The sequence below is a fragment of the Misgurnus anguillicaudatus genome, chromosome 22, assembly GCF_027580225.2.
Source record: "Misgurnus anguillicaudatus chromosome 22, ASM2758022v2, whole genome shotgun sequence".
In the NCBI taxonomy this organism is placed as follows: Eukaryota; Metazoa; Chordata; class Actinopteri; order Cypriniformes; family Cobitidae; genus Misgurnus; species Misgurnus anguillicaudatus.
In genome coordinates, this window is record NC_073358.2 from 3,335,181 (window position 1) to 3,359,891 (window position 24,711).

Below are 24,711 nucleotides of genomic sequence, written 5' to 3' on the forward strand. Positions count from 1 at the left end.
GTTTACAGTTAAAAAAACAAAAAACAAAATGGTTAGTGAAGTAAAACCATGGTATGACAAAAAACATGGTTTTATAATATAATTTTAAATATATTTTAAAAATGGCTGTATTTCATGTACTAAAAATATTTTGATTATATATGTTTACAAAAATATATTTTCATTGTAAATCCATTTTTGTATATATATATATATATATATATATATATATATATATATATATAAATATAAAATATATGTTAATATTTAAAGGTTAAGACTAAATATATTTTCAAATTTCAAAAAATATATTTATTAATTAAGCTTTATTTTTTTACAAAATGTATTATATTTAAAATAACACTTTTACCACATAATACATGGTTAATTTTCGTATAGGGCTAAATGATGCCTGGAACACACGAAATGTTTGATGTTATAAAATCAGTTGTAACATTAATGTTGTGTTATGTTGTAACATTTTAATGTTACTATAGGCAACTTTTAATTCAAACATGGCAGGTCAGGATTACACTTTACACTTTCTGGTGTGGTTTCCCGGACAGGGATTAGTTTAAGCAAGGACTAGGCCTTAGTTTAATTAGGAAATATGACTAGTTTTAACAAACATGTCTAAAAACATTACTTGTGTGCAGTTTGAAGCAAAACAAGGGGCATTGATGTATTTATTTACAGATATGTCAGTGCAAGTTGTTTTTAGTTTGGACAGCTCTAATGCTGCGTTCACACCAGCCGCGGTAGAGGCGTCAAGCACGAGTGATTTCAATGTTAAGTCAATGTGAAGACTCGTTGACCCGCGTCTGGAGATCTCGCAGTGTGAATGAGGCGTTTAGTGCGATAGATGCAATTCCGCCTCATTCGCGCAACTAGTTCGCGCGAATGGCGCGAATTGAGCATTGCCGCGGGAAATGCGCGAGTTGAAACATTTTAACATTGGCAGAAAAATGCACTGCGTTAACCAATCAGGAGCTTGCTCTAGTAGTGACATGATTACAGGAAGCGAGCGGAGTTGCAGAAGGCCCTCCCATGACGCAAATATCCATGTGAATGTCCAAATGACTAGAGTTTCACGCGCGAATGAAGCGAGTAAACTCCAATAATCAAGCAGCAAACTAGACGGGGTAGTCGCGAATTGATTGCGCGAGTGATTTACATGTTAAGTCAATACAAAGACGCGGTTAGTCATCCTGCGGTACGGAATGTTTCGTTTGAATTGAGCGTTGCCGCGGGAAATGCGTGAGCTGAAAAATCTGAACTTTGCCGGATTTCCTCGCCGCATTAACCAATCAGAACCTTGCTGTAGTAGTGACGTGATTACAGGAAGCGAATTTCCGCGTGAATGTCTCGAATGACTAGAATTTCAAGAGCGGCTTTCATGCGCGAATAGCGCGTTTTTGCCCCCTCTACCGCGGCTGGTGTGTGAACGCAGCATAACATTTATGTTGGTCTAGGACTAGTCTAATCCCTGTTCAGGAAATTCTTACTAAGATTTAAGCCTTGTGACAATTTTCCCGTATGACAACTGGTCAGAAAAACAAACAAATAATGTCATGTTCAAGGTTCAGGTTTATTTATCATGCACTACACCATCACAAATGCACTGCACTAAAATGATTTGAAATGATTTTTAGGCAAAAATGTATAGGCTATATTTTGAAATGTCCTGTTATGTTGTAGGCCCACCTTGTTACATTTATAAGGATTTAGAATAAAGATTTAACGAAAAGAAAAAGCCAGAAGAAATATAAGACCAGCCAGGAGCACCGCCATAGCCACAGACAGGATGACCGTGATGACCACCATGGCTCCACTGCGAGCCTGCAGACCACCTTTAATTTGACGAAAATCACTCACTGGAAAGACAGACAAACATGATCACTGAATCATATCATATTAAAACAAACCCCACATCTACAGCACATATGCAAAAAGTTTGTAGATGTACTATTTCAAAGTTATTTGTCCCTCTGACTGTGAAATCCAAGTCGAATGAGATTTAACCCATTACCCACTGCAGGCCTTTTTGAATTGGGTGGGGGGGTAAAAAGGTGATATTCACCTTTAAATTAAAATAAATTTGGCATTTTTTTGGTCTTATCTTGATCTTGATGAAGTTTGTGTCAAGTGTCTGGATGTGAAAATATTACATAAAAAAATTGTTATAGCAGTTTACATTTACTTAAAATAAAAATAAAAACATTTACAGTGCTGCTTCACACTGACTGCACTTTTTTCAGTTATTTTTATTCCAGTTTTATTCTTTTTAACACATTTTAAACTGTTTTAATTAAAAATCACATTTATTTTCTTTTAATTGTTATTTTAAATTCTCATGTATCTTTGTTTTTATTTTGATTTTATTGTGTGCCTCTTATTTTTACATTTTTAAGCACTTTGAATTACCTATGTAATAAAGTATATATTGTTTACATAAAAGTATAAAAATTAAGATGTTTCACTCCAGAAATGCTAAAAAATTAAAGCCATAAATCTGTGATGCAAATTTCAAGTTAAAATTTAGTTTTAAGTAATTCAAGTTTAGTTCAAGTACACAAATTTAGTTGTTTTACCAACAAAGGCCACTAGGTGTAACAGTTTGCTGCATACTCTTGTCACAAATTAATGAATTACTCTCACTGTATTATTATTATTGCTAAAAGGTTTTGAAAATTGACATTTCTAATGATATATAGTTTGTCATGATTAGATGAAAATTAACATAATAATTACTGAAGTAAACCTGGTATTATGGGTTAAAGCGTCACAGTTTCATTTAACGCATTGATTTCAATCAATGCATAAAGATATACAAATAAAAAGAGTTATATTTAAGGCTGTTACCAGTTGTAGTTGTATCAGTCAGTGGTAAGCTTGTGTCGTTTTTTATATTGTACCACATGCTGAAAGAGAAAACCATTCGAGATCAGACTTAAAGTAAACACTGACATACAATATGTTGTAAAGCCGCACCCATCTCTCTTTTTCACCCCATTGCAAACGTACACACACCTGTATTTGGTTCCAGTTTTGAGGTTGTTCAGAAGATAACCCTGCTTAGACTGGATGTCATTGCACGTTGGAACCACAAAAGATTTGGTATCTGTAGCATAAATTAAATCCTTAATACCTTAATTGTTTGCCTTTTATGTCCATATCAGTGTATTTGAGAGACATTTGAAAATAATACACACTGTTTTGATTGCCACTGAATTCCTGGTACAGCAGATTAGCCATCTTATTCCCGTAAGAAGTACAGTCAGGAAGACGGAGTAGAAAAGCATCTGAAAATATGCCAGTCAGCACCCCATCCGACTGAGGATTCATCAAGCTGATGTCCAGCGCTAACAAATAAATAATAATATCAGCAAGACTTATAAAGCAGTGTTGTAGCATTTACTGACACGAATGGCTTTGTTTGGAACAACACATTATATATTATTAATATTTATATTGTTTTCTTCAAACTCCTCACTCATTTACCAGAGGTTTCTCAGTTTTTACCTGCAAAGTTTAGGGGACACAATGTCCCCATGATGAAGAGCACAGCCAGCATACTGTTCACAAGCGTCCAGGTCAGTCTCAGAATGCTCGGGATGAAAACTGCGGGATGGGAAAATTACACCCGTGGTTGAAACCAGGCAAGACTGGATTGAACCAATCAGTAGGCACAGCAAACTGGTTTAGCTGGGTGCATTTAGCCCTTCCCGAAAATACACCCTTGATCTGTTATACAAAATCTAACTGACACAATAAATTGTTTCTTACATACACTTGGACAATGACTAAGTCTTTACATCACTGTATAACAAAGTACATTGTTAATCATCTTTGAAGTACTGTCTGTGAGTGGCATGTATCAAGGACACATACACTTTCCTTAAAAATTGACCAGATGATATATTTGAGTAATGATGTTGTTTTTTAATCTTTGACAGCCCAAATATTTTTATTTTAAACCAATATACTTTTTAGATATAAGAAGATAAAGTATTGGTAAAAAGTGATATTAAACTTTGAAGAATAGTCATCTTTGCTCTTTATTCAGATGTTGATGCATTTCAGTAAAATGTTGTATGGAGTATAAATTGAAGCTCAGCTTTGAAAAAAGTTTATGAAGACAGCAAAACAACAAATATTAATAACAGATAAGGTTGTAGTGAATGTATGCTTTATTATCTGTAAGCCTTTTGGTTTTTCCATACATGTTTTTTATATATTTAAATAAAAGCCAGATTTTCTAATACAGGTATGCTTTTTTATTGTAGTTCAAAAAATGCTCGGAAGTCAAGTGTTTTGTCCATAACCATCATATTTTGATGCATTGGTGCATTAATAGCAAATATTGTACAAATATAGAAATCACTTTTGGCCACTACTGTACATGACAAATGTTAAAAGTTATGGGGCGGTTTCCCGGACAGGGATTAGTTTAAACCAGGACTAGGCCTTAGTTTAATTAGGAAATATAACTAGTTTTAACAAATATGCCTTCCTAAAAGCATTACATATGTGCATTTTTAAGCAAAACAAAGAGCACTGATGTATTTTAAGATATATCGGTGCAAGTTGTTTATAGTTTGGACAGCTCTTACATTTATTTTAGTCTAATCCCTGTCTGGGAAACCACACAATGATGTTAAAAGAATCTGATTAATCACACAAACTGTTATTTTTTCTCACAATTTTATTAAAGACATAACATTCAGGATACACTGTGATTACCTGTAGGCTATGTGGGTGATTCTCATGAAAACTTGGTTTTAAAAATGTCAAGCATGAAAATGTAAAAATTGCTTACATTTACTTTTTTCCCCACCAGACATTGAAAAACAAAGTCTGGAGTAAATGGGAACATAAATTTAAAAACTTTTACTTATCATTTAACACTTTTTGTAACATAATTAAAAAAATTTGTCCTAAATAATCTCATTACCGCAACAGTCAGAAAACATCAACACTGACATATTTTCAAAATGACATGACAAACCTGAAAGAACATAATATGGAGATTCTGCACATGCATTTAAAATCAAAGTATTATGCTTCTAAAAATTAAATTAACATTTAATAAGCAACTGTTGCGGTAATGATAATCAAAATGTCGTGTAAGCATTCTGACAAGACAATATTTCAAATTAACTGTAAAAAAATGATCTTACCTGGTAGCCATCTTGAAGTAACTGGTCCATGTGCTTGGTCAGTCAAAATCAAACTTTATTAAAATTCTGTATGTGTGCTTAAACTGTTCTCAAAAAGTGTTGCGGAGGATGAGAACATCAGGCATGGACACATCATTTTCCTAATTTTTCTTCATTATTATTATACATGAATATTCAGTAAATATTTTTTCTGTCATCTAAAGTAGTCTAGCAAAACATCCATTTATTTTTTTTCTTAATATTTTTGTGTTAATTTGATTAAATTACAACATAACGCATGTTCAAACACAGCCAGACACATTGCGGTAATGAGAATTTCAGCAGAAAATGAGATAAAATCTACAATGATAATTTCTTATGTTGAAATCACACATTGTGCAAGGTAGAACACAGTATTGTGTTAATTCTGATGCTTTTTAATGGTACTATATTACACATTTTAAAGCTAAAATCATTAGTGCCGTGGTGTTTCAATGATTTCGTGAGAATCACCCATGTAGTAACTACCTTGTATATTCTTTTTAAACACCTACAAGTAACTCCAAATTTTTTCTGTAACTTCTTACAATTTTATAAAAGATTGGCACAACACTAAATACATTTTGGGTTTTTTGATGTTCCATTCCTCCTCAATTTATTAATAATACAAGGTTGTTTTAACTTGACAGCCCTCGACATGCCTCAGGATCCTAAACAAGTTCTCTTTCAGCTTGCAATAATTTTTAATCCAGTCCTGGAGCGCCCCCTGCTGCACATTTTGGACGTCTCACGCAAGAGCAGAGGGGGCGTGTCCATGTGCATCTTTAAAATGTGCATTAGATGGCGCTGCAGCACAGGATTGCGAATCAATGCTTACAACTGAGCTTTAGGTCATTTTCTTCTTGCATAAAGTCACAGACTACTGCAATGATATTCTTCTGTAAACCGTATTGATACAATTTTAAACTCATTGCAAAGCAGCCCCAAATCATGATTACCTGTTTTATGATCCGTGAAGGGTTAAGAAATTAAGGAATAGTTCACCGAAAATTAAATTACCCCTAATTTAATTAAATTAATGACAACCTACGATGTAAAAAGTGAAAGTTTGATTGACTTAAAAATATGGTCCAGACCTTGGTTAACTTAAAAGACCTTTTAAGGACTTTCCAGGTCTAATACCCTCAAATTTAAGGAGTTAATGTGGGGACACGTTTCAAGTGAGAGCAAGGTTACATCGTGTTATCTTGTAATTATATTATTGCAGTTTCATGTGTCCAAATGTTTTGGTATAGATCAAACTCTCATACAATGATATAAGCATTCAAAACTAACAGTTTAGCTTGTGCGCTAAAGTCATCCTACACTACACAGGGAATAATATGGATTTTTTCCAGAAAAATCATCTTCAATGACCTCTATCTATGTATGTTTATTTATCAAAAACATTCCAGGGCCTAGAAATTGTTTTTCCAGATTCACAAACTTTCAAGGATTTCAAGGACCGGTGAGAATCCTGTAAAAATTACTTCAAGCAGTAACAATTAAATAACAGATTTTTTTTTTGGTCTAGAAGCCTAATCTTGTTTTAAAGAAGATACTGGAAGTGAAAATATTACATAAAAAATTGTTATAGCGTCAAAGCCGATGGTGTAGTGGGCAGCGCTCCGACATGTAGTGTTTTCGCACTTTCGGCGACCCAAGTTCGATTCCGGCTCTTGGTCATTTGCCAATCCCATACCCATCTCTCATCCCTGTACTTTCCTGTCTTCTCCTTTATCCCTGGCAAAATGACCAAAAAATATAACTTTAAAAAAAATTGTTATAGCAGTTTACATTTACTTAAAAATAATAGAATAAAGTATATATTGTATACATAAAAGTATAAAAATTAAAATATTTCACGCCAGAAAGTCTAAACTAGCTGTAATGCAAATTTCAATTTAAAATTTAGTTTAAAGTAATTCAAGTTTGGTTGAAGTACACAAATTTAGTGGTTTTACCAACAAAGGCCACTAGGTGTCAATGGTTTGCTGCATACTCTCATCACAAATTAATAAATTACTGTCACTGCATTATTACTAATGCTAAAAGGTTTTGAAATGCCCACATTTTTACAAATTTATTATAGGATGTTTTGAGGCGCACTCTTTTTGTAAATGAATCAATTACTCTCCCTACATAATTTATTTTATAATGTATTGAAATATGTATTCCAGACATTTCATATGATATATAGTTAGTAATAATTAGATGAAATTTACATTTAAATATTGAAGTAAACTCAGGTGTCAAGCTCACGGGTAATATTGATAAAACTTAAATATTTTAATTGTTACCAAATGAAGTAATTTAACTGAAGTAGATTCAACTTTCACTTTTAGGTTAGGTTTAACTTTTTACAGGGTATGACTTTCTTTTTATTATATTAACTATTTTCTTGACTATTTCTACCTTTGTAATGGCATTTATTTTTTTTTATTTTTTATTTTTTGAAGCTCATCCATCATCAAAAAAGGAATCCATATGATACATGTTGGTGCAGGTTTCAAAGTGCATAATGTTTTTTAAATGATACCGTTAGCTTATATATAAATGTGACCCTGGCTGCTTGTGAAAAATAAAAACCATCCTACATAATATAAAGAATATTCTGTAAAAATATTTCTTTGATATCTTTAATATACTGACTGAGTAAGGTCATGTCAAAGATTAAAATCAATGTGAAATGTAATGGCTTAAATCAAATTGTGATGCTTGATATCTCAGATTTCACAGACAGGGTCACAATTGTAAACATACTATTTTTTTAACCACAAATATACGCTCTACAAATGCAACTGTTGATTGTTTCAACCTATGGTTGGGTAAGCTTTAAACAAACCCAACCATGGTTTGTAACAACCCAGCATAGATTCATTTAAACCCAAAGTCTCCTTTGTCTGTATTTTACCTAATCATGGCTGTAAAGCATTATGGTCAAACAGTAAGAAAAAGCGACTAGCATTAGTGCTCAATTTTAATAATAGTCAAACAGTAAAATATACAACAGTGTTATTCACATAAAAAAGCAAAGAAAAACCAACCAAAACGATATATTGTAATCATACAGAAGAGCAAAAAACATCAAACTAAAAAACTTCAAATGCTTTGGACAATGTAACATAAAAATAGTGTGAAATGCCAGTAGTAAGAAACACAAAACTAGGTGCATGCGTAAAATATATTAAGAACTGTAAACTGTATTGTCGTATTTACCAAACAAGTGTTGCCTAAAATGACTGCACACATCAGAAGCAGCCTTGACCTTAACCAGGACTGTCAAGAAGATTGCTGCATGCTAGCGTCTAAAATTGTTAATGTACACCTTCATTGTAAAGTTATCGCATTACACGTGATTGAAAATAAGGTTTCTAATAAAGCAAAATGTAAACAATGTACACAAATATCAATGGCCTTTAAAAGGACGTTTATGGCTGCGTGTCGCTTGACACGATCGTTGTCGGCCAGATTTGAACCTTCGTCTCCGACAAAATCTGTACGCAGATCTTGCGCAGAAAGTGAAATAGGGTTTAGGTTCTGCAGCAATGTTCCTACTGCTAAAAATGCAAAACAAATGTGTTATATTCTTCGTGCATATCTAAACAACGTGCCATTGCATATTAGTGCATTTTGCTTTAGCAGTAAGCAATGAAGCTCTATTCACAAGCCCTTTAGACCTTGAGAAACTGAACCACGGTTCTCTGCGTTTTGCTACCAGTGCACGTTGTAAACGTTTCCAAATTTCTTTCACAGAGAACTCTCTGGTTTGGTAAGTTCTGAAGCGAGTGGTTGTTGCCTCAGGATGAATGTAAGCTGTTTCTCAGTGGTGGTATGATGTAGGGTTCCAGCGATACCAGGATCTAAAAAAGAGAGAAATCGTTCATATGCAACCTTTCAAAATCTACTCAAACTAAATACAAACAAGAAGGGTGTGTGTTTTATAAAAGATACAGAAATATTGTTTGCTGCGCACACACATCTGTCATCAGTGCACATGTACAGAGCCATCTCTCTCATCTTAAAGCGACAGTAACATAATTCATCTCTCTTTGCTCTTGACTGAGGAACTGTTGTACTTTATATGAATGCGTGTTTAATTAATTCGTACAGTAAAGACTGTGAAGTGTTTTATTTTCATTACTTTTAACAGATATAAGCCTTTTTAAAGGCATATTAAATTTCTCTCTGCAGAAGAAATATTTGTTGTGCTTATTTATTTGATTCTCCATTAAAACAATAATATTCCTAATTACGGCAAGTACTATAACAAAGGCAACATCTGTGTTATTATTTTATCTAGAAAAAATGTTAACAGTTACAGTCATCAAAGTATGGAGCCCCAAAGGGGACATGGAGAAAAAATTTAATAAAGTTTAGTTTCGCGTGCGCACGTAAAACTATCGCGTGCACGTGAAACTTTCGTGCGTGCACATGAAACTAAACTTTCGATTTTTTTTACTCCAATGTCACCTTAGGGGCTCGGTATCAAAGAGCTCAAATATCAGCTTGAAGAATCTGTGATCGGCATTGGTATCGGCCCATCACAAAGACAACAAATCAGTGTCGGCTGCAAAAATCCCTAACGAAAAAGCATCTAATCTTTGAGTAACTTTAAATTCTTTATATATTTCAGCATCTTGTACATTTCGCCACTTTCGTGCAGTTGCTATATGATGCTGAGATCCAGTTTTTACACTTAAGACAAACAATAGATGGAAAATACAGTAGGAAAAGTATACAGCAAAAATATATATAAATCTTTGGCTAAAAATATGTTTAAAAATATATTCTAAATATATTTTGTAGAAATTAAAGCGTAAATATATTTTTAAAATTTGAAAGTATTTAGTTCTAACCTGAAATATATGAACACATATTTCAAAATGTATTTCAGGTGCAACACATTAATTTCTAATTTTTCAACCCATACGACAAAAAATATATTTTGTCTGGCCAAAATATAAATGTTTGTATAAAATTCTATAAAATTATAAGAATATTTTTGTAGTTGAAAATATATTTAATTTTGACAATATTATAAATCCTTTAAAATATATTTCCAAATATATTAGTGAAAAATACATTTTTGTAAACATATTTTAAAATATATTTCATTGCATATATTTTTGGCCATTTTTTGAAATATATTTAAATATGTATATATTTTTTGTCATATGGCTGATTTTAAACAGTACAATCTGTGTAAATGATAATTTTCTGTAGAAGGAAAACTACATATATACAACTACTACATATAGTACTGTGCAAAAGTCTTAGGCCACCATGCTACCATTAGATTTGTTGTTTTTGCAATTGTATAGTGATCATATATAATTATTTCTCAGTCTCTTTATTAGAATACAAATAGAAAATACATGAAACATGTATATAGTATTAAAAACTGTATAAAAGTATAAGCTGAAGTGTCAAGTATTTAGGGTAAACTCTTCTTCCACTTGAGCAATAGCAGGAAACTACAGGATCTCTTAAACCTAAATGAAATTAAATCCTAATTTCTAATTCTAATCTAATGACTTCAGAACTTTAGTCTCCTTAAAAAAGCTGAAGATGTGTTTCGTGCCAAGAGAGATCACACTAAATACTGACTGATGCCTGACGAAGACATTTACTTCTGAAAATTGTTTTGTTTTTAATTTTGTGTACATATTTCCTGTATTTTCTGTTTGTATCTCAAAAAAGAGTGAAAAATAAATATGAATATGCATTAAAACTTTGCTAAAACAACAAAGCTGGTGATGGTGGCCTAAGACTTTTGCAAAGTACCGTAAATATCTTTTTGGCATAAATATTGCAAAAGGTTTCCAAACTTAGTATGCACTTAACTCTGTATGATCTTAGGGTGTGTGTATTTTACAGTGTATGAATAAAAGGATGTAAAGGTATTGGACAGTGTTTTACCCTGCAGAGTTGAACGTCTGGTTGACCCCTTGTGATGTCAGCGGACTGGATGTGGTGGAGAGAGTGCTGGGGGAGGAGCCTCGACTGGGGCTGCTGGGGGAGGAGCTTGATGACACTGAAAAACAAATATATTTACTTATAATTTTAGTAATCACAGTTATTACAATGCCATAAAATAATTTCCCTAAATAAGCAACGGTGTGGTTTATCTACCCATCCCACCAGCTAAATACTTACCACCTCCAGAAGCAAGTGGACTGAATGATCGGGAAGTTGAAGGCTGAAAAGGGAAATTAACCAAATTAAGTGGTGGATTAATCTTTACAAAGAAAAACAAACAAACACCTCAAACCTTTTAAATCACAGATGATGATAAGAAAGATATAAACATGGTAACATGTCTGTGTAATTATAATTAAATAGATATAAAAATATGTTATTTCAAATGTATTGTGTTAGTACTGAAGAAAACATCATAGTACTAAAGTCTGAGTAATATATTTAGCATCATAAGATTGTGAGTAGGGCTGGGAAACGATTAATCACGACTAATTGTATGCAGAATAAAAGTTTTTGTTTACAAGTTTTTGTTGTTATATATATGTGTACTGTGTATAATAATTATGTATATATAAATAAATACACACACATGCATGTATAATTTTAAGAAAAAAAAACTATTTATATATTAAGTATTCGTAATTATATAAAATATAGGATTTTTTTGGGCCGATACTGATTTAAACAGACAACTTCTGGCCGATACCGATGCCGATATCGATATTAAAACACTTGTATACAATACTATACAGCTAGTTTATTTCTGCATCAAATTATTTTTACAGAACATGGATTAGATCTAATTAACCTACAACTGACCAACATAATAAGAGAGGCACAAATTAAGCTAAAACAAATAAAATAAGACAACATGACAACCTTCAAAGGTGGTTTTTGCTATTCAGCATTTCTTTTATAAACAACATTAACTCATTTTTTTTTTTTACATATAATGGATTTCTTTAATAAACATAAATAATGCCAGTGCTATTGCTGTAAACAGTATAAATATTGCTACTTCAAAAAAAAGTTGGACTTCTTTTCCCCCACTAAAGTGCAGTCTGTTTCTTTTATTATCCAAGACATTTGAGCCAGCTCAACAAAGGATTTCTGTCGGCTTAAGTATAGTGCACACCAGAACATTAAATCATTTTAATTGAACAACAGACATGCAACTCATTGCCTTTATGCGGTTAATTAATAAGCAATCAGTATTTTTCTCGTGCTTTTGCCGATAATTAATAAACAATCGGTACCTTTCTCGTGCTTTTGCCGATATGCTGATGGTTTAAAATTCATCAACAATCGTCCGATAATTATCGGTGGCCGATACATCGGTGCATTACTAAAAATATTAATTATATTTCAATATAAAAATGTAAATATTTCTTAAATATCTACTTGCATCTGTGTGTATTTATATGTGACATTACACACATATATGATATAAGCAAAAACTTTTATTCTGCAAATGATTAGTCGCGATTAATCGTTTCCCAGCCCTGCCATTTTTACAGAAAGATTAACCATGTGTTATTAGTGTAGTAACATTTTCTAGCAGATTTATTGCTATTTGTATTACCACAGTTCTACTACAAGTAAAATACATTGAGACCATAGTAAATTTGTGGTTACAATAAATAAAAAAATTACTATGATTATTCTAGTTAAAGCAAGCTTCAATTTCAAGTGCATTGCTAGATATTTATTACATATCACCATGAAAAAATGTGTTAAAAACAGAGGAAAGCCGTTTTTGGTATTTCAAAAGGCAATAGTTATTGTTGGTAATGTATTTTGCTGTCCATTCTGTTTTAAACACGGGTTTATTTTTCTATTTTGTCGCCACTCTGGCGCGCTCATTTTACAGTCTAATTTTTTTTAGCGCTAGCGACATCTATGGACGTTGATGGTATTGCATCAAATTAATCATTCTGGACCAAAATCCTTACCATTTAATATAATTATAAACTGCTTTGCATTTGCCCACCTCTTTTCTAAACAAACTGTGGTAGACCTCAAAGACTTTTCAAGTGTTCAAAACAAAATCTGCCTATATGGCTCTATCCATGCTGATTCTGAGGTTATTAATAAAAACAACTTGATAATCTTTATTAAGGTAATTTCAAAAGTAAAGCCACATAGATTTTATGCACTATAAATCATGTTCAATTAAAACAATCCAGTGGGAAATTAAAGGGTAGAAATTGTGAAATAAGTTGCAGGATCCGTGAAATAAAGAGTAAACTCAGACAGAGTTACACTCCCAGAAAGAAATGTGCATAGTTTTCACAGCGACAGGTCCCAATAGTGCCATTTTGGTACAGATGTGTACCTTTGAGGTGTACCACTATGCACATTTTAGGTACAAAAGTGTGCTTTTTGAAAAGGTACCACCCCAATGACAGATTTTGTACCTTATTGTACCTTTTTTCTGAGAGTGTACTGTAAAATCACAGATTTCTTAAATTTCTCACCAGACGAGGGTTGTAGGCATGAGACTTTATAGGTGAGGATGATACTGGGCAGTATATTCTCTTCTCTTTCTGGCGCCGGTTACAGAACCACACTCGCACCACTTCCTTCTCCATGGCTAACTGCTCTGAGATCAGTGTGATCTCTTCAGAGTTTGGTTTTGGGTTCTGTGATAGAAAGTGATAAAAAAGTGCACATAGGTCACAGCCTGCGAAGGGCACCATAGGCAAACCACTAGCTGCCCAATGTAGCAAATATGCCCATTACGTTTCCTCTTAAAGGCTTTCTCTTCCATAAAAAGAAACTTTAAATGACATCATGGGAATATTCAAATTTTTCTACCAAAGAAATGTTCTCTAGAATGTCTTCTAAAACCACTCCTGAACTTGACTTACAATAACAAGTCATCCTTCAGATGATTTTTAAATAAAGGGATGAGCATTTCTTTATGTCCCACCAATAAAATACAAAAAAAGAAAACTCTGCTCAGCTATCTTCATGAATAGAAATCGAAGTATCTGTGATAAAAAAAAGTATCAACTCACATCTAAAAAGCGTTTCTCTAGTGTGAGCTTGATGTTGGTTTCAATGCTTGTTCTCTTTTTCCTCTTTCTCCCGTATCCTTCCATAAGTGGAGGTAAGGTGGTGGGGCTGCTCATGGAGTCAGATGGGGAGTTTTCTTATGAAAGAGATGTACAGTGAGATTTATAACCAAAGAAGATCAAAACAGTTCTGTCTATAAACTGTACATTTTAAAGCACATACCTGCATCGCTCAGCCATTTCTCCAGCAACGGCTTGAGCTTGCACATGTTTTTGAAGCTAAGATTGAGAGCCTCAAAGCGTGAGATGGTAGTCTGACTGAAGTCATTTCCATATAGCTTTCCCATTGCCAGGCCCACGTCACCCTAAAACAGCAACACAGACTAGGTTAAACATTGGACGAGATCCAAATAAGGGCTTGGCTAAATTCTTGGAAATTGAATTAATTGAATTAAAATAACTCAGAAACTTTCAGGACTTTTATGAAAATACGGTAATTATAATTGTGCAATACAGAACATAATACACGGTAAAAAATGAAAAGTTGGATCAACTTAAAAAAATACTTTAATTGGTAACACAAAAAAAGAAAAAAAAGTGAAAAATACTATAAGTTGAAAATGTAAGTTACGAAAACATTAATATTTTATCACATTTTTTATCAAAGTTTTTTTTCCATCTTATCACTTTTTACAGTGTATATATTATATATATTATATATATAGTATATATTTCTTCATGGACAATGGAAAATATATATATAAAAAATAAAAAAATAAAACTGACAGATCAAATTAGAATGTATATAGACTATATAAAATATTCAGCTAGCCATACTCTAGTCATACCATTCATAAGTTAAGGGTCACTTGGCTGAAATGTTTTTCATAATCCAAAAACATCTTAACTAATTTCAAATGCTTTTATGTGGAGAAAAAACATATTAAAATAAACATATACATTTATTTACTTACAAAGCAAACATTTTGTTTTAAAATGGATGATATTTGTAATTGCCCTGAATAGATGGTCAATATTGTTTAAAAATTATTTCAGCATGACATCTCAAAAAAATGCCAAGCGTACGTTTTTGCCAATTATGTGGGTGACTAGTTTAAAGATGCCAAAATACACACTTTTGGCAGCCTGATCTCACGAGAATTCGTACATATTTTACAAGTTGGCTAATTTGTATAAATTCATATGAAGTTAATTGTGCAAAAACGTACAATTCTCATGAAAAAAACAACAACGAAACCAAACCCCTAACCCTTGACAGGGGTCAAGGCAAATCGTACAAAACGTACGAATGTGGTCGAATGAAATAATACGAATTAGCCAACTTGTGAAAAATTTACGAATTCTCGCGAGATATGGTTTGGTTAATTTGGGAATTTTTAATTTTTAGTGTTACATTTGTGTTTTTCTATAGTTTTGATGAGTTAACTGATATTCTAAAATGTTAAAATGAAAGTATTTTCTTGCTCGAAGTCGCTTTGAATAAAAACATCTGATAAATGCCTAAATGTAAATTAGAAAATTTAGAAAGATACAGAATAATTGACTCTAAACTTTCGTATGGTATAGTATATTGAGTACATGATACCATGTTTATGTAAAAGTGATTATTTAAAAATGCATCTTGAATTTCACACATGAATTTTTTTTATGAAATTCCACCTTCTTAAATTACAATTATAATTCCCTTTCTGCTTCCTTAATTCAGATTTGAATTCTATTTGTTTATAAAAGACTAATTCATGAGAAAATGGATGAAAAGATGTCATAGAAAAGGTATAGGATCCTTACGGAAATTTAAAGAAAGAAAAGGGGTTAAATAAATGTAACAAATGATAAATACACTATGTAAAAAGTGAAAGTTGGATAAAACGTTAAAATTACTTCAATTGGTAACATCTTAAAAAATCATTTTTTTCCAACTTACATACTTTAAATAAAATCTAAGTTAAAAAGCTTTAATTTTTTAAGTGTAACCACTTGAAGTAATTTGTTTAAGTAGATACAACTTTCACTTTTTACAAAATGTTGCCAGTAAATAACATAAATTTAAATCTGCGGTGAGTTACTGGCAACCCAGCTGCAATTTCTACTGATTTTTTTTACAGTGTGAAGTGGTCACGATTCACTCCCATAGTAACCAGAAAGTTAAAAAGCTTTAATTTTTTAAGTGTAACCACTTGAAGTAATTTGTTTAAGTAGATACAACTTTCACTTTTTACAAAATGTTGCCAGTAAATAACATAAATTTAAATCTACGGTAAGTTACTGGCAACCCAGCTGCAATTTATACGGATTTTTTTTTACAGTGTGAAGTGGTCACCATTCACTCCCATAGTAACCAGAAAGTTAAAAAGCTTTAATTTTTTAAGTGTAACCACTTGAAGTAATTTGTTTAAGTAGATACAACTTTCACTTTTTACAAAATGTTGCCAGTAAATAACATAAATTTAAATCTACGGTAAGTTACCGGCAACCCAGCTGCAATTTCTACGGATTTTTTTTACAGTGTGAAGTGGTCACCATTCACTCCCATAGTAACCAGAAAGTTAAAAAGCTTTAATTTTTTAAGTGTAACCACTTGAAGTTATTTGTTTAAGTAGATACAACTTTCACTTTTTACAAAATATTGCCAGTAAATAACATAAATTTAAATCTACGGTAAGTTACCGGCAACCCAGCTGCAATTTCTACGGATTTTTTTTTACAGTGTGAAGTGGTCACCATTCACTCCCATAGTAACCAGAAACCCAAAACAACATTTAAAAAACCAAACATTTTGGGTTCTCAAAAACAAAGAAAGACATATGGGTGAATAAATAATTATCAAGTTTATGTTTTTGGTTGAACTATCCCTTTAGAAAACAAAGCCTTACCTGAGTAAATCCTAGTTTGATGCGCCTCTGCTTAAAAGCTTTAGCAAACTGCTCAAGTTCCTCCAGGTCATTGGGTTCATCTTGAGGTGATCCCACGTGTTTAGGCACCTGTAAGTGAGACATGTCTAGGTGTCCGTCCATAGAAGAGCCACCCAGACCCGTCCTGCCCATTGCCTTGTGGAAAATGAGATAATATCAGAATCTAAGTAACAAGAAGAAAATTCATTCATTGTTTTCTTTGTGTGTCAACTTAGTTGACACATTCGTTTATTTTTCTTTCCCTGGGTTTTTACAAAAAACGTACAGTACCATTAAAATAAATATAACAACCAAAATAAGTCCCATGGTGGACTTTACTGAATTTATGTTTCTTATGATCTTTAAAACAAAAGGCTTGGTAAACGAACCAAAAAATAATGCTGTATATATTGAGAAAATAGCTGATTTTTTATAAATTGAGGTGCATCCAAACTGACTAATAGTGTAAAACAGGTACACTTTGATACCATTTCCCACATTAGGCTTTGGTTGTACCTGAGGGGTGAGAGCGAGACCAGGCTGATGCGGTAAGAGTCCCGTCTGTGACTGTGATGGCAAGGAAAGCAGGTTGGGCTGTAGCAGTGCTGTTAAAAACACAGAGATGTATAGTGTATAGTTCAAACAGAGAGCGAACATTGTAAGGTGTAGTGATAAAAGACAGAGACATCCACTAACCTTGGTGTCCAGATTGGGCCTGAGAAAGAAGAAATGATGAAGGAGATGAAAGGTGAGATCCAGACATCAGGACGAGCTGGGGCAGAGGGTGCAGGGAGGGTAGCTCCTAAAAAATAAAAGACCCTTTTCAGACCTTATCTTTCTTATTGCCAACTTTTTGTAAGCTTTAATGAGGTGAACCGTGCAAGCACATGCCCAGTTTGCATTCAACAAACATTCATTTCTTGTGCCGTGATTTTCACAAAATGCCTTCCAGGAAAATTTTTCTTCTATAAATATATAAACATTAAATATATATCAAATAAAAGAACAGACCTTCTGCTGTAAAACAAACAAAACAGGGAAAATCTCTATTTTTTGTCTTTTTAAAACCTCTTAAATATGGGTAGGTTTCTTCAAAAATACACCATTTTGAGCAAAAGGCTGAGATAATTGCATTTTGGTAAAGGAATTTTGTTAGAGAACAGATTATGAAATTATACACGAAATTTAAAATGTTTTACTTCAGTTTTTTATATATTGGGTAAGTTAGCCATCTAGTGGATAATAGCGGAATTACAGATTACCGTAAAAACTCATCAGGAAAGCGTCATTGGCAGATAAATGTTTTCTCTTAAAGGATTAGTCAATTTTCTTTAAAAAAAATCCAGATAATTTACTCATCCCCATGTCATCCAAAATGTTGATGTCTTTTTTTGTTCAGTCTTGAAGAAATTATGTTTTTTGAGGAAAACATTATAGGATTTTGCTCATTTTAATGCACTTTAATGGACACTTAACAGTTTTAATGCAGTTCAAAATCACAGTTTCAAAGGACTCTAAACGATCTCAAACGAAGCATAAGGGTCTTATCTAGCGAAACGATTGTTATTTTTGTCACGAAATATGCACTTTTAAACCACAACTTTTCGTCTTCCTCCTGTCCTGTGACGCGCCAGCGCGACCTCACATAATCCGTCATCACGTCAAGAGGTCACGGAAGATGTATCGAAACTATGCCCCAGAGTTTACAAGTGTGGAGAAAGAGGACCGTTCAGACGTTGTTGTATGTCGAACGATAATAATTAATGTCTTTGTGTCAGATTATTGTTAAAATGGTTCGCAAATGTGCGTTTCACATATGTAACACGTGACCTTACGCAATTACGTGAGGTCACGCTGGCCCGTCACAGGACCGGAGATAGATGAGAAGTTGTGGTTTAAAGGTGCATATTTTTTATTTTTCTAGATAAGACCCTTATGCCTTGTTTGGGATCGTTTAGAGTCCTTTGAAACTGCGATTTTAAACTGCTTTAAAACTGTTATGTGTTGGGGTCCATTAAAGTCCCCTAAAATGAGAAAAATCCTGAAATGTTTTCCTCAAAAAACATAATTTCTTCTCGACTGAACAAAGAAAGACATCAACATTTTGTATGAGATGGTGGTGAGTAAATTATCTGAATTTTTTTTAAAAAAACGAGATAATCCGTCAATGGCATGGAAAGAGTTAAGCTTCAGCATATAATTTATTTACGTTTAAGGTAAATTATGACCATGTTCTTGCCTATTCACCTGAACTAAGATAAGTCTGTTTTATGTTTACCATACCCCAGTAAGCCCACCAGGCACTGGTGATCCCTGAGTCAGATGACATGTTTTGTGTGACGATCCAGAGTGAGGCGAATCGTTCAGGTTCTCCGTCTTTATCTGCAAAGAACAAAAAGATTTTGTTAGCTAATTTTAATAAAGGAACTTGTGTACTTTTGTGTTTTGGTCCTGCGGTGGTGCGTGTACGGTGCGTGTACTCTTTATGTGTTTATACATGTGCTTTTTGTGTGTACTCAGAGACCAGTAAGGCTGCTTGACTTGTTCTGCAAGAGAGGGCCTTTAACAAACATTCCTTCCCTTGCCTCAGGCAACACGGTATGCAAATGTGCTCATAAACCCCAAGCTAGTTCCTGTATATGAAACTTTTCGCTGGCTGTCCTTAAAACTATATTACATGACAGGCTGATGTGAAGAACAAATCAATTATTCACTAGAAAGGTTTTGTTATGAGATGAAACCCCTCCACCAAGTGACGATTATGTATATGATAAAACAATGCTTGTACTTACTTGTCGGGTAAAGTCGATCCCATTTTGTTCAATATCTAACAAAATAAAAAACACAGTCAGTACTGTACTGAATGATCCGATGTTGATCAACAGCACAAAAAAAATGCTTTATAAAATGTTTAGGCCGATTATAACAAACCCCACGCTCCATTACACAAAGTAAAGGCGGTGAGTTGGGGGTTCAAAGGTCGTCAATGGCAGGTAATCTCACTTAATTTGAAATTCAAATTTAGCTCTATGAGGCCGTGGTTAGAACAGCATTCACTCACCCCACAATATGGAAATCTATCCTTCTCCTGAGCCAAACTTCCAGTATGGAAATCATCAGATCATGCAAATGACCCGGTTTCCATGGCAACCTTTAGAGGCCTTCACATTTGAATACCTACAGACCTCCAGGTGCATCTCTAACTCTCTGTCTCTCTCACACAAGAAAATTATATATTTTTATCAAATCTATTTTACGGATTTTAATTCGACACCAAAAAAATGTCATGGTCAAATTCGTAAAGCGAGTAGCGTTATTTATTATTGTTACAAAAAAATGTTACTTTGTTAACAACTTATTTGTTACGTAACAAAAAATTGTTACTTTTTTGGTATGTGCCTAATGCCATATCCAAATATTAATATTGCTGGTAAACACAAGCAACACTTTTAGTGCTATCCAAATATTTGGAGTAATTACGTGACCTAACGTGACATCGGATCCTAATCCATACCCAAACACCTCACACCAAAGAGGCGATGGAACACAAATGAAATTTATATTTATTGTTCAGTGACAATACTCTCTCCGAATCCTCATTTTGGTCATGTTCCTCATTTCAGCGAGACTGTTCCTTTCCTAACCCATTGTAACTCGATCATGATTCAGTATCGCCTGAGGCTACGAGCGCTTCATTGCAAACAAACCGCCACATACATCCTGGTAGACTTCACGTCCATCAAACGGCACGCATCTCACACTTAGACTCTCAGCTGCGTAATAGACATAAACAGAGAGGTCGCTTTTTTGTATTTAGGAAAATTCCTCTTTTAAAGTACATAACAACGTGAATAAATCAATCAATTAATTCGAAGGCCAATATAAGGGAAATAATATTTTTGAGGATCTGCCTGAGAGCATGACCAGTTAGCACAAAGAGTTTTGGTCGTAACCACAAACTAACCGTTTTAAAAACCCAGTGGCAGTTCTTGATCCTCATTTCAAATAAAGCAGAATAATAAGACGTCATACAATGTAGTTAAAAAGTTTAAATAAACTCAGATTTGAATCTAAAACCAGTAATATATTTAAAGATAAAACATATGTATAGCACAAAACATTTTAGATTGGCTAAATCTTATTTTTTGATTTATTCTGCATGTATATATACATTTACATGGCACTTAATATTTGTTGAAAAAGTGAGCGAAAAGGCGCCTTATCAGCTTGATCGTGCTGAGAATCTGTGTGTTCACCAGCCTCAGTGCTCATCTTAATATCTGTAATGATAAATACAGCTGATTTTCCTACAGGATCACAACTTTATGCAGACACTGGTGCAATTCATGGCATGGCCCAGCCAGTAAAATGATCTTGAGGTTTATTCTAATGCGTTCGACACTCAAATAGTCTCCTTTATGTAAAGGGCTCGTTGTAATATTCATAAGACCAAGGGTATCCCCATTCACCATTCACCACAATCGCTCTGTCTCTCCACCCTAATCTCTTCTAGTCAAAAACATTTAAATCTGTCAATATAGAGTGCCGTGTACAGGTACTGTACGATGCAAAACAATATGATTCCACAAAACGGTCACTGCTTGAGAAACAAACAGGGATCTGGAAAGCCAAGTAGTATTTTAGTCAAGATGAACTTTTTAAAGTGCACTCACCTTGATGACAGGTAAACGTCCGATGGTACGCTTTCAGAGTTGTATCCCTCGTTCTCCAATGGTTTCCAAAAGTCTTCAGGGAGAAATTGACTCAAAAAACCCTGTCTCGCAAAGGTACACAGATACTTAGATACATTTAGCAAAGTGGGTTAGTAGAGGAGTAGTTACCTCTTCAGTATCCCACACCATCCGATAGACATATCATTTGCATAAGGCCCTTGGTGCGTCCTATCCAGACTCTGACTTTTTGCATAAAACAACAATAGGCAGATGGCAAACTTCGAAAAGCTTGAGAATAAGTGCATGCGTGCCACACTGCCTCTCTCTGTGTGTGTGTTCACGTGTGTGTGCACTGGCAAACTTTAGTGTGCGTAGTATTTGATTCAACATGGTTAACTCACTTCGTTCAGATATACTGCACCATGCGTATGTAAATGGTGGCATTACGGTTATCATCCATTATGAAAAGAAAGAGGCTTAAGTCATTTTACATATGTTTTTCCAAAGTGCCACGATGTTTTAAAAAGTCATTTTTTAAGTCACTTCTTGAAACAGGGGTGTTATTTTGGCACTGCAATGGTTACAGTTCATTGCACAACAGATGTGTTGACAAATTAACCGAGGTAATGTTCTGTGGGATTTTGCAAATGTTATCGGATAGATAAACAGCAAGGATGTCCATGAACATCATCTACTGGTTTATGAATTCTAGATGTATACATTCAAGTAAAAAACAGCTGTTTGATAATGTTAAAACTTGTGCTGTCAATCGATTACATTTTTTAATAATAAATAAATAAAATGAATCCAATGAACAGTTGACATTCTAACATTGCATGTTGGTTTGTCATATTGGTTTACATCTTTCACAGTTAAATTATATAGTATAAAAAATATGTGTAAATTAAAATTCTGTTGTTATATACTTTTTACAACCCTGTATACATTTCTTTTGTTCTGATGAACACGAAGGAAGATATTTTGAGGTATGTTTGTAACCATACCATTCGTGAGCACCATTCACTTCCATGATAGGAAAAAAGAATACAAGGGAAGTGAATGGGGCTCATGAACATTACTCAAAATATCTTCCTTTGTGTTTATCAGAACAAATACATTTATACAGGTTTGTAACAACATGAGAGTTAGTAAATGATGACAGAATTGTAATTTTTGTGTGAACTATCCCTTTAATGTACTTAATTTTGTGTTCCAGTTGGTTATGATCGATTCGTGCCACGTGAGGTCCTCACTGCTTTTCCCGCTTTAAGAAGATTTCGTGGCACGTGGATGTCGAACTTAGAAATCACCATTTCTTTAATATTGCATTAAGCAAAACTTCACTACGCATTACAGTGTGGACAGCTTTGTGACTACAACTGAATCGTACTAAGTTGTCACGGGTTAGCGCGTGCATGGGGTTCGTTTCTGATTATATTAAATAATCACTAACAATGAGGTAAACAGTAAACAATACTTCATTAACATTTAATCTATTAATCTTGATGTTAATTTAATCATTTCAATACATTTTAAAATCAGAAGTTAATGTTAACTAATGAACTAACATGTAGGCATTAACGAAGATGAATAAATGCTAAAAAAAACTACATCGGTCATTGCTAATTCATGTTAGCTAATGTATTTACTAACGTTAACAAATACAACTTTATTGTAGTGTTTTAAATAATCCATATTACGTTACCGAATGTTGAACCATGTTTCAAATGGTCGACTTCATGCGGTGCTGCGCAGACCGATCAACGCATGACATCAAAGTATCGCGAGAGTTATTCAAAATCTGTGCTTTTCATTTGTTCTCGCGGTACTTTGATCGCATGTAGTCGAACACACCTAATAGCTACCTTTCTTTATGCCATGCCATATTACACAAAACGTACACCAGAGGGCAATATCTTATACTTGTGGTTTGTATGCAGACAGTAATGGTTTAAAACAAACACACACACACAAAAACATTTACAAACAATTGTGTGTGAGGATGACTTTATTTTATAAATAACATGTGTTGAAAAATACTGACAGTAAAATAAGCTTGTTTCATTTTACCTTCCCTGAGAATTTATATCATAACATGTAAAATATTAACTTCACATAGAAACACTTTAACCTCTCACTCGTTTTAATCTTTTAACATGCTAAGAGAAAAATCTAATTTGTACAAAAATACACAAATAATAAAGAAATTTAAAAATGATACAAATGATACGGCAGTGATACAGTCAAATAAGATAATGTATTATCACTACTAATACAAATATTATGTAAAAGTGCCTCAAATTTAACTTTAACAATGAAATGAATACTATAGCAGGATCATCAGAAAATCCCGGAGGAGCCCATGCTCCCATATTGTGCATTACAAACCGAAACAATTGCAACTGAAATGTAAATTAGATTAGTCATGGCTATAGAAAGCAACCTAGTTAAGAATGAGATGAACGAATAAACAGACATCACAATAGGTTCAGAGATGGTGTTTTAGCTGACATTTAGCTGCTCATTTTCAGAAAATGTGTATGATATTGTAAATTGTAAACAATCAAAGCCTTAACTTTGCTGTAGGTTTTAAGAGGTTCAAAAGTATTGCATGGCTATATTTAATAAAAATGTTCAGAATCACAACATGGATCTTGGTGTATAGTTAGGAAACGAAGGAAATAAAAGAACCGTGTAATAAAAATGTGAAGTTACCGCTTTATACATTTAAGCTTATAGTACAATTAGGATCTGAATACTTAATACAGATTAAATCCTTAACATAAGGGATGCTATGGAAAGCTATAAGCTAAATATTCTAATATTTCACGTCAAAGTCAACATTGTAAAAACTAAAGAGAATCAATGCTGCCCTAGGCAGAACTAAACCTGCTATGACTCAACCACTTAACAACACCATGTTCTGCCCTAGGGAACCACTGTGGTGGTG

At 33.5% G+C, this 24,711-nt stretch overlaps 2 protein-coding genes across 4 annotated transcripts; both read right to left on the bottom strand.

Annotated features, from left to right (window-relative positions):
• Positions 1-1,548: 1,548 nt before the first annotated feature.
• On the bottom strand, positions 1,549-3,659 carry upk2 (uroplakin 2). Its single transcript, XM_055200397.2, has 5 exons — positions 3,502-3,659; positions 3,192-3,341; positions 3,010-3,100; positions 2,842-2,900; positions 1,549-1,853 (listed from the first exon to the last, which is right to left on the bottom strand). The coding sequence occupies exons 1-5, from the start codon at positions 3,551-3,553 to the stop codon at positions 1,717-1,719; spliced, it is 489 nt and encodes a 162-aa protein (XP_055056372.2). The 5' UTR covers positions 3,554-3,659; the 3' UTR covers positions 1,549-1,716.
• A 4,485-nt stretch (positions 3,660-8,144) lies between these two features.
• pou2f3 (POU class 2 homeobox 3) lies at positions 8,145-23,529 on the bottom strand. Of its 3 annotated transcripts, XM_073860742.1 has the most exons (14): positions 23,467-23,529; positions 21,762-21,862; positions 21,309-21,368; positions 19,881-19,912; positions 19,372-19,470; positions 17,785-17,890; positions 17,605-17,693; positions 17,071-17,244; positions 14,400-14,541; positions 14,180-14,313; positions 13,637-13,801; positions 11,337-11,379; positions 11,100-11,214; positions 8,145-9,040 (listed from the first exon to the last, which is right to left on the bottom strand). In XM_073860742.1, the coding sequence occupies exons 3-14, from the start codon at positions 21,358-21,360 to the stop codon at positions 9,001-9,003; spliced, it is 1,191 nt and encodes a 396-aa protein (XP_073716843.1). In that variant the 5' UTR covers positions 21,361-21,368; positions 21,762-21,862; positions 23,467-23,529; the 3' UTR covers positions 8,145-9,000. The 3 variants fall into 3 exon arrangements, with proteins under 3 accessions (XP_073716843.1, XP_073716842.1, XP_073716844.1); XM_073860741.1 differs by lacking the exon at positions 23,467-23,529 and having other exon boundaries at positions 21,762-22,098; XM_073860743.1 differs by lacking the exons at positions 21,762-21,862; positions 23,467-23,529 and having other exon boundaries at positions 21,309-21,519.
• Positions 23,530-24,711: the final 1,182 nt, after the last annotated feature.

Excerpts from the sequence above, each read along its gene's own strand:
- upk2 (XM_055200397.2), bottom strand. The coding sequence starts at position 3,553 with ATGCTGGCTGTGCTCTTCATCATGGGGACATTGTGTCCCCTAAACTTT. Across the intron at positions 3,342-3,501 it reads GTGTCCCCTAAACTTTGCAG|CGCTGGACATCAGCTTGATG; the intron begins GTAAAAACTGAG and ends TTTATTTGTTAG. Across the intron at positions 3,101-3,191 it reads ATTCAGTGGCAATCAAAACA|ATACCAAATCTTTTGTGGTT; the intron begins GTGTGTATTATT and ends TTTATGCTACAG.
- pou2f3 (XM_073860742.1), bottom strand. The coding sequence starts at position 21,360 with ATGAGCACTGAGGCTGGTGAACACACAGATTCTCAGCACGATCAAGCT. Across the intron at positions 14,314-14,399 it reads GAAATGGCTGAGCGATGCAG|AAAACTCCCCATCTGACTCC; the intron begins GTATGTGCTTTA and ends CTCTTTCATAAG. Across the intron at positions 13,802-14,179 it reads TAGAGAAACGCTTTTTAGAT|AACCCAAAACCAAACTCTGA; the intron begins GTGAGTTGATAC and ends TTTCTATCACAG.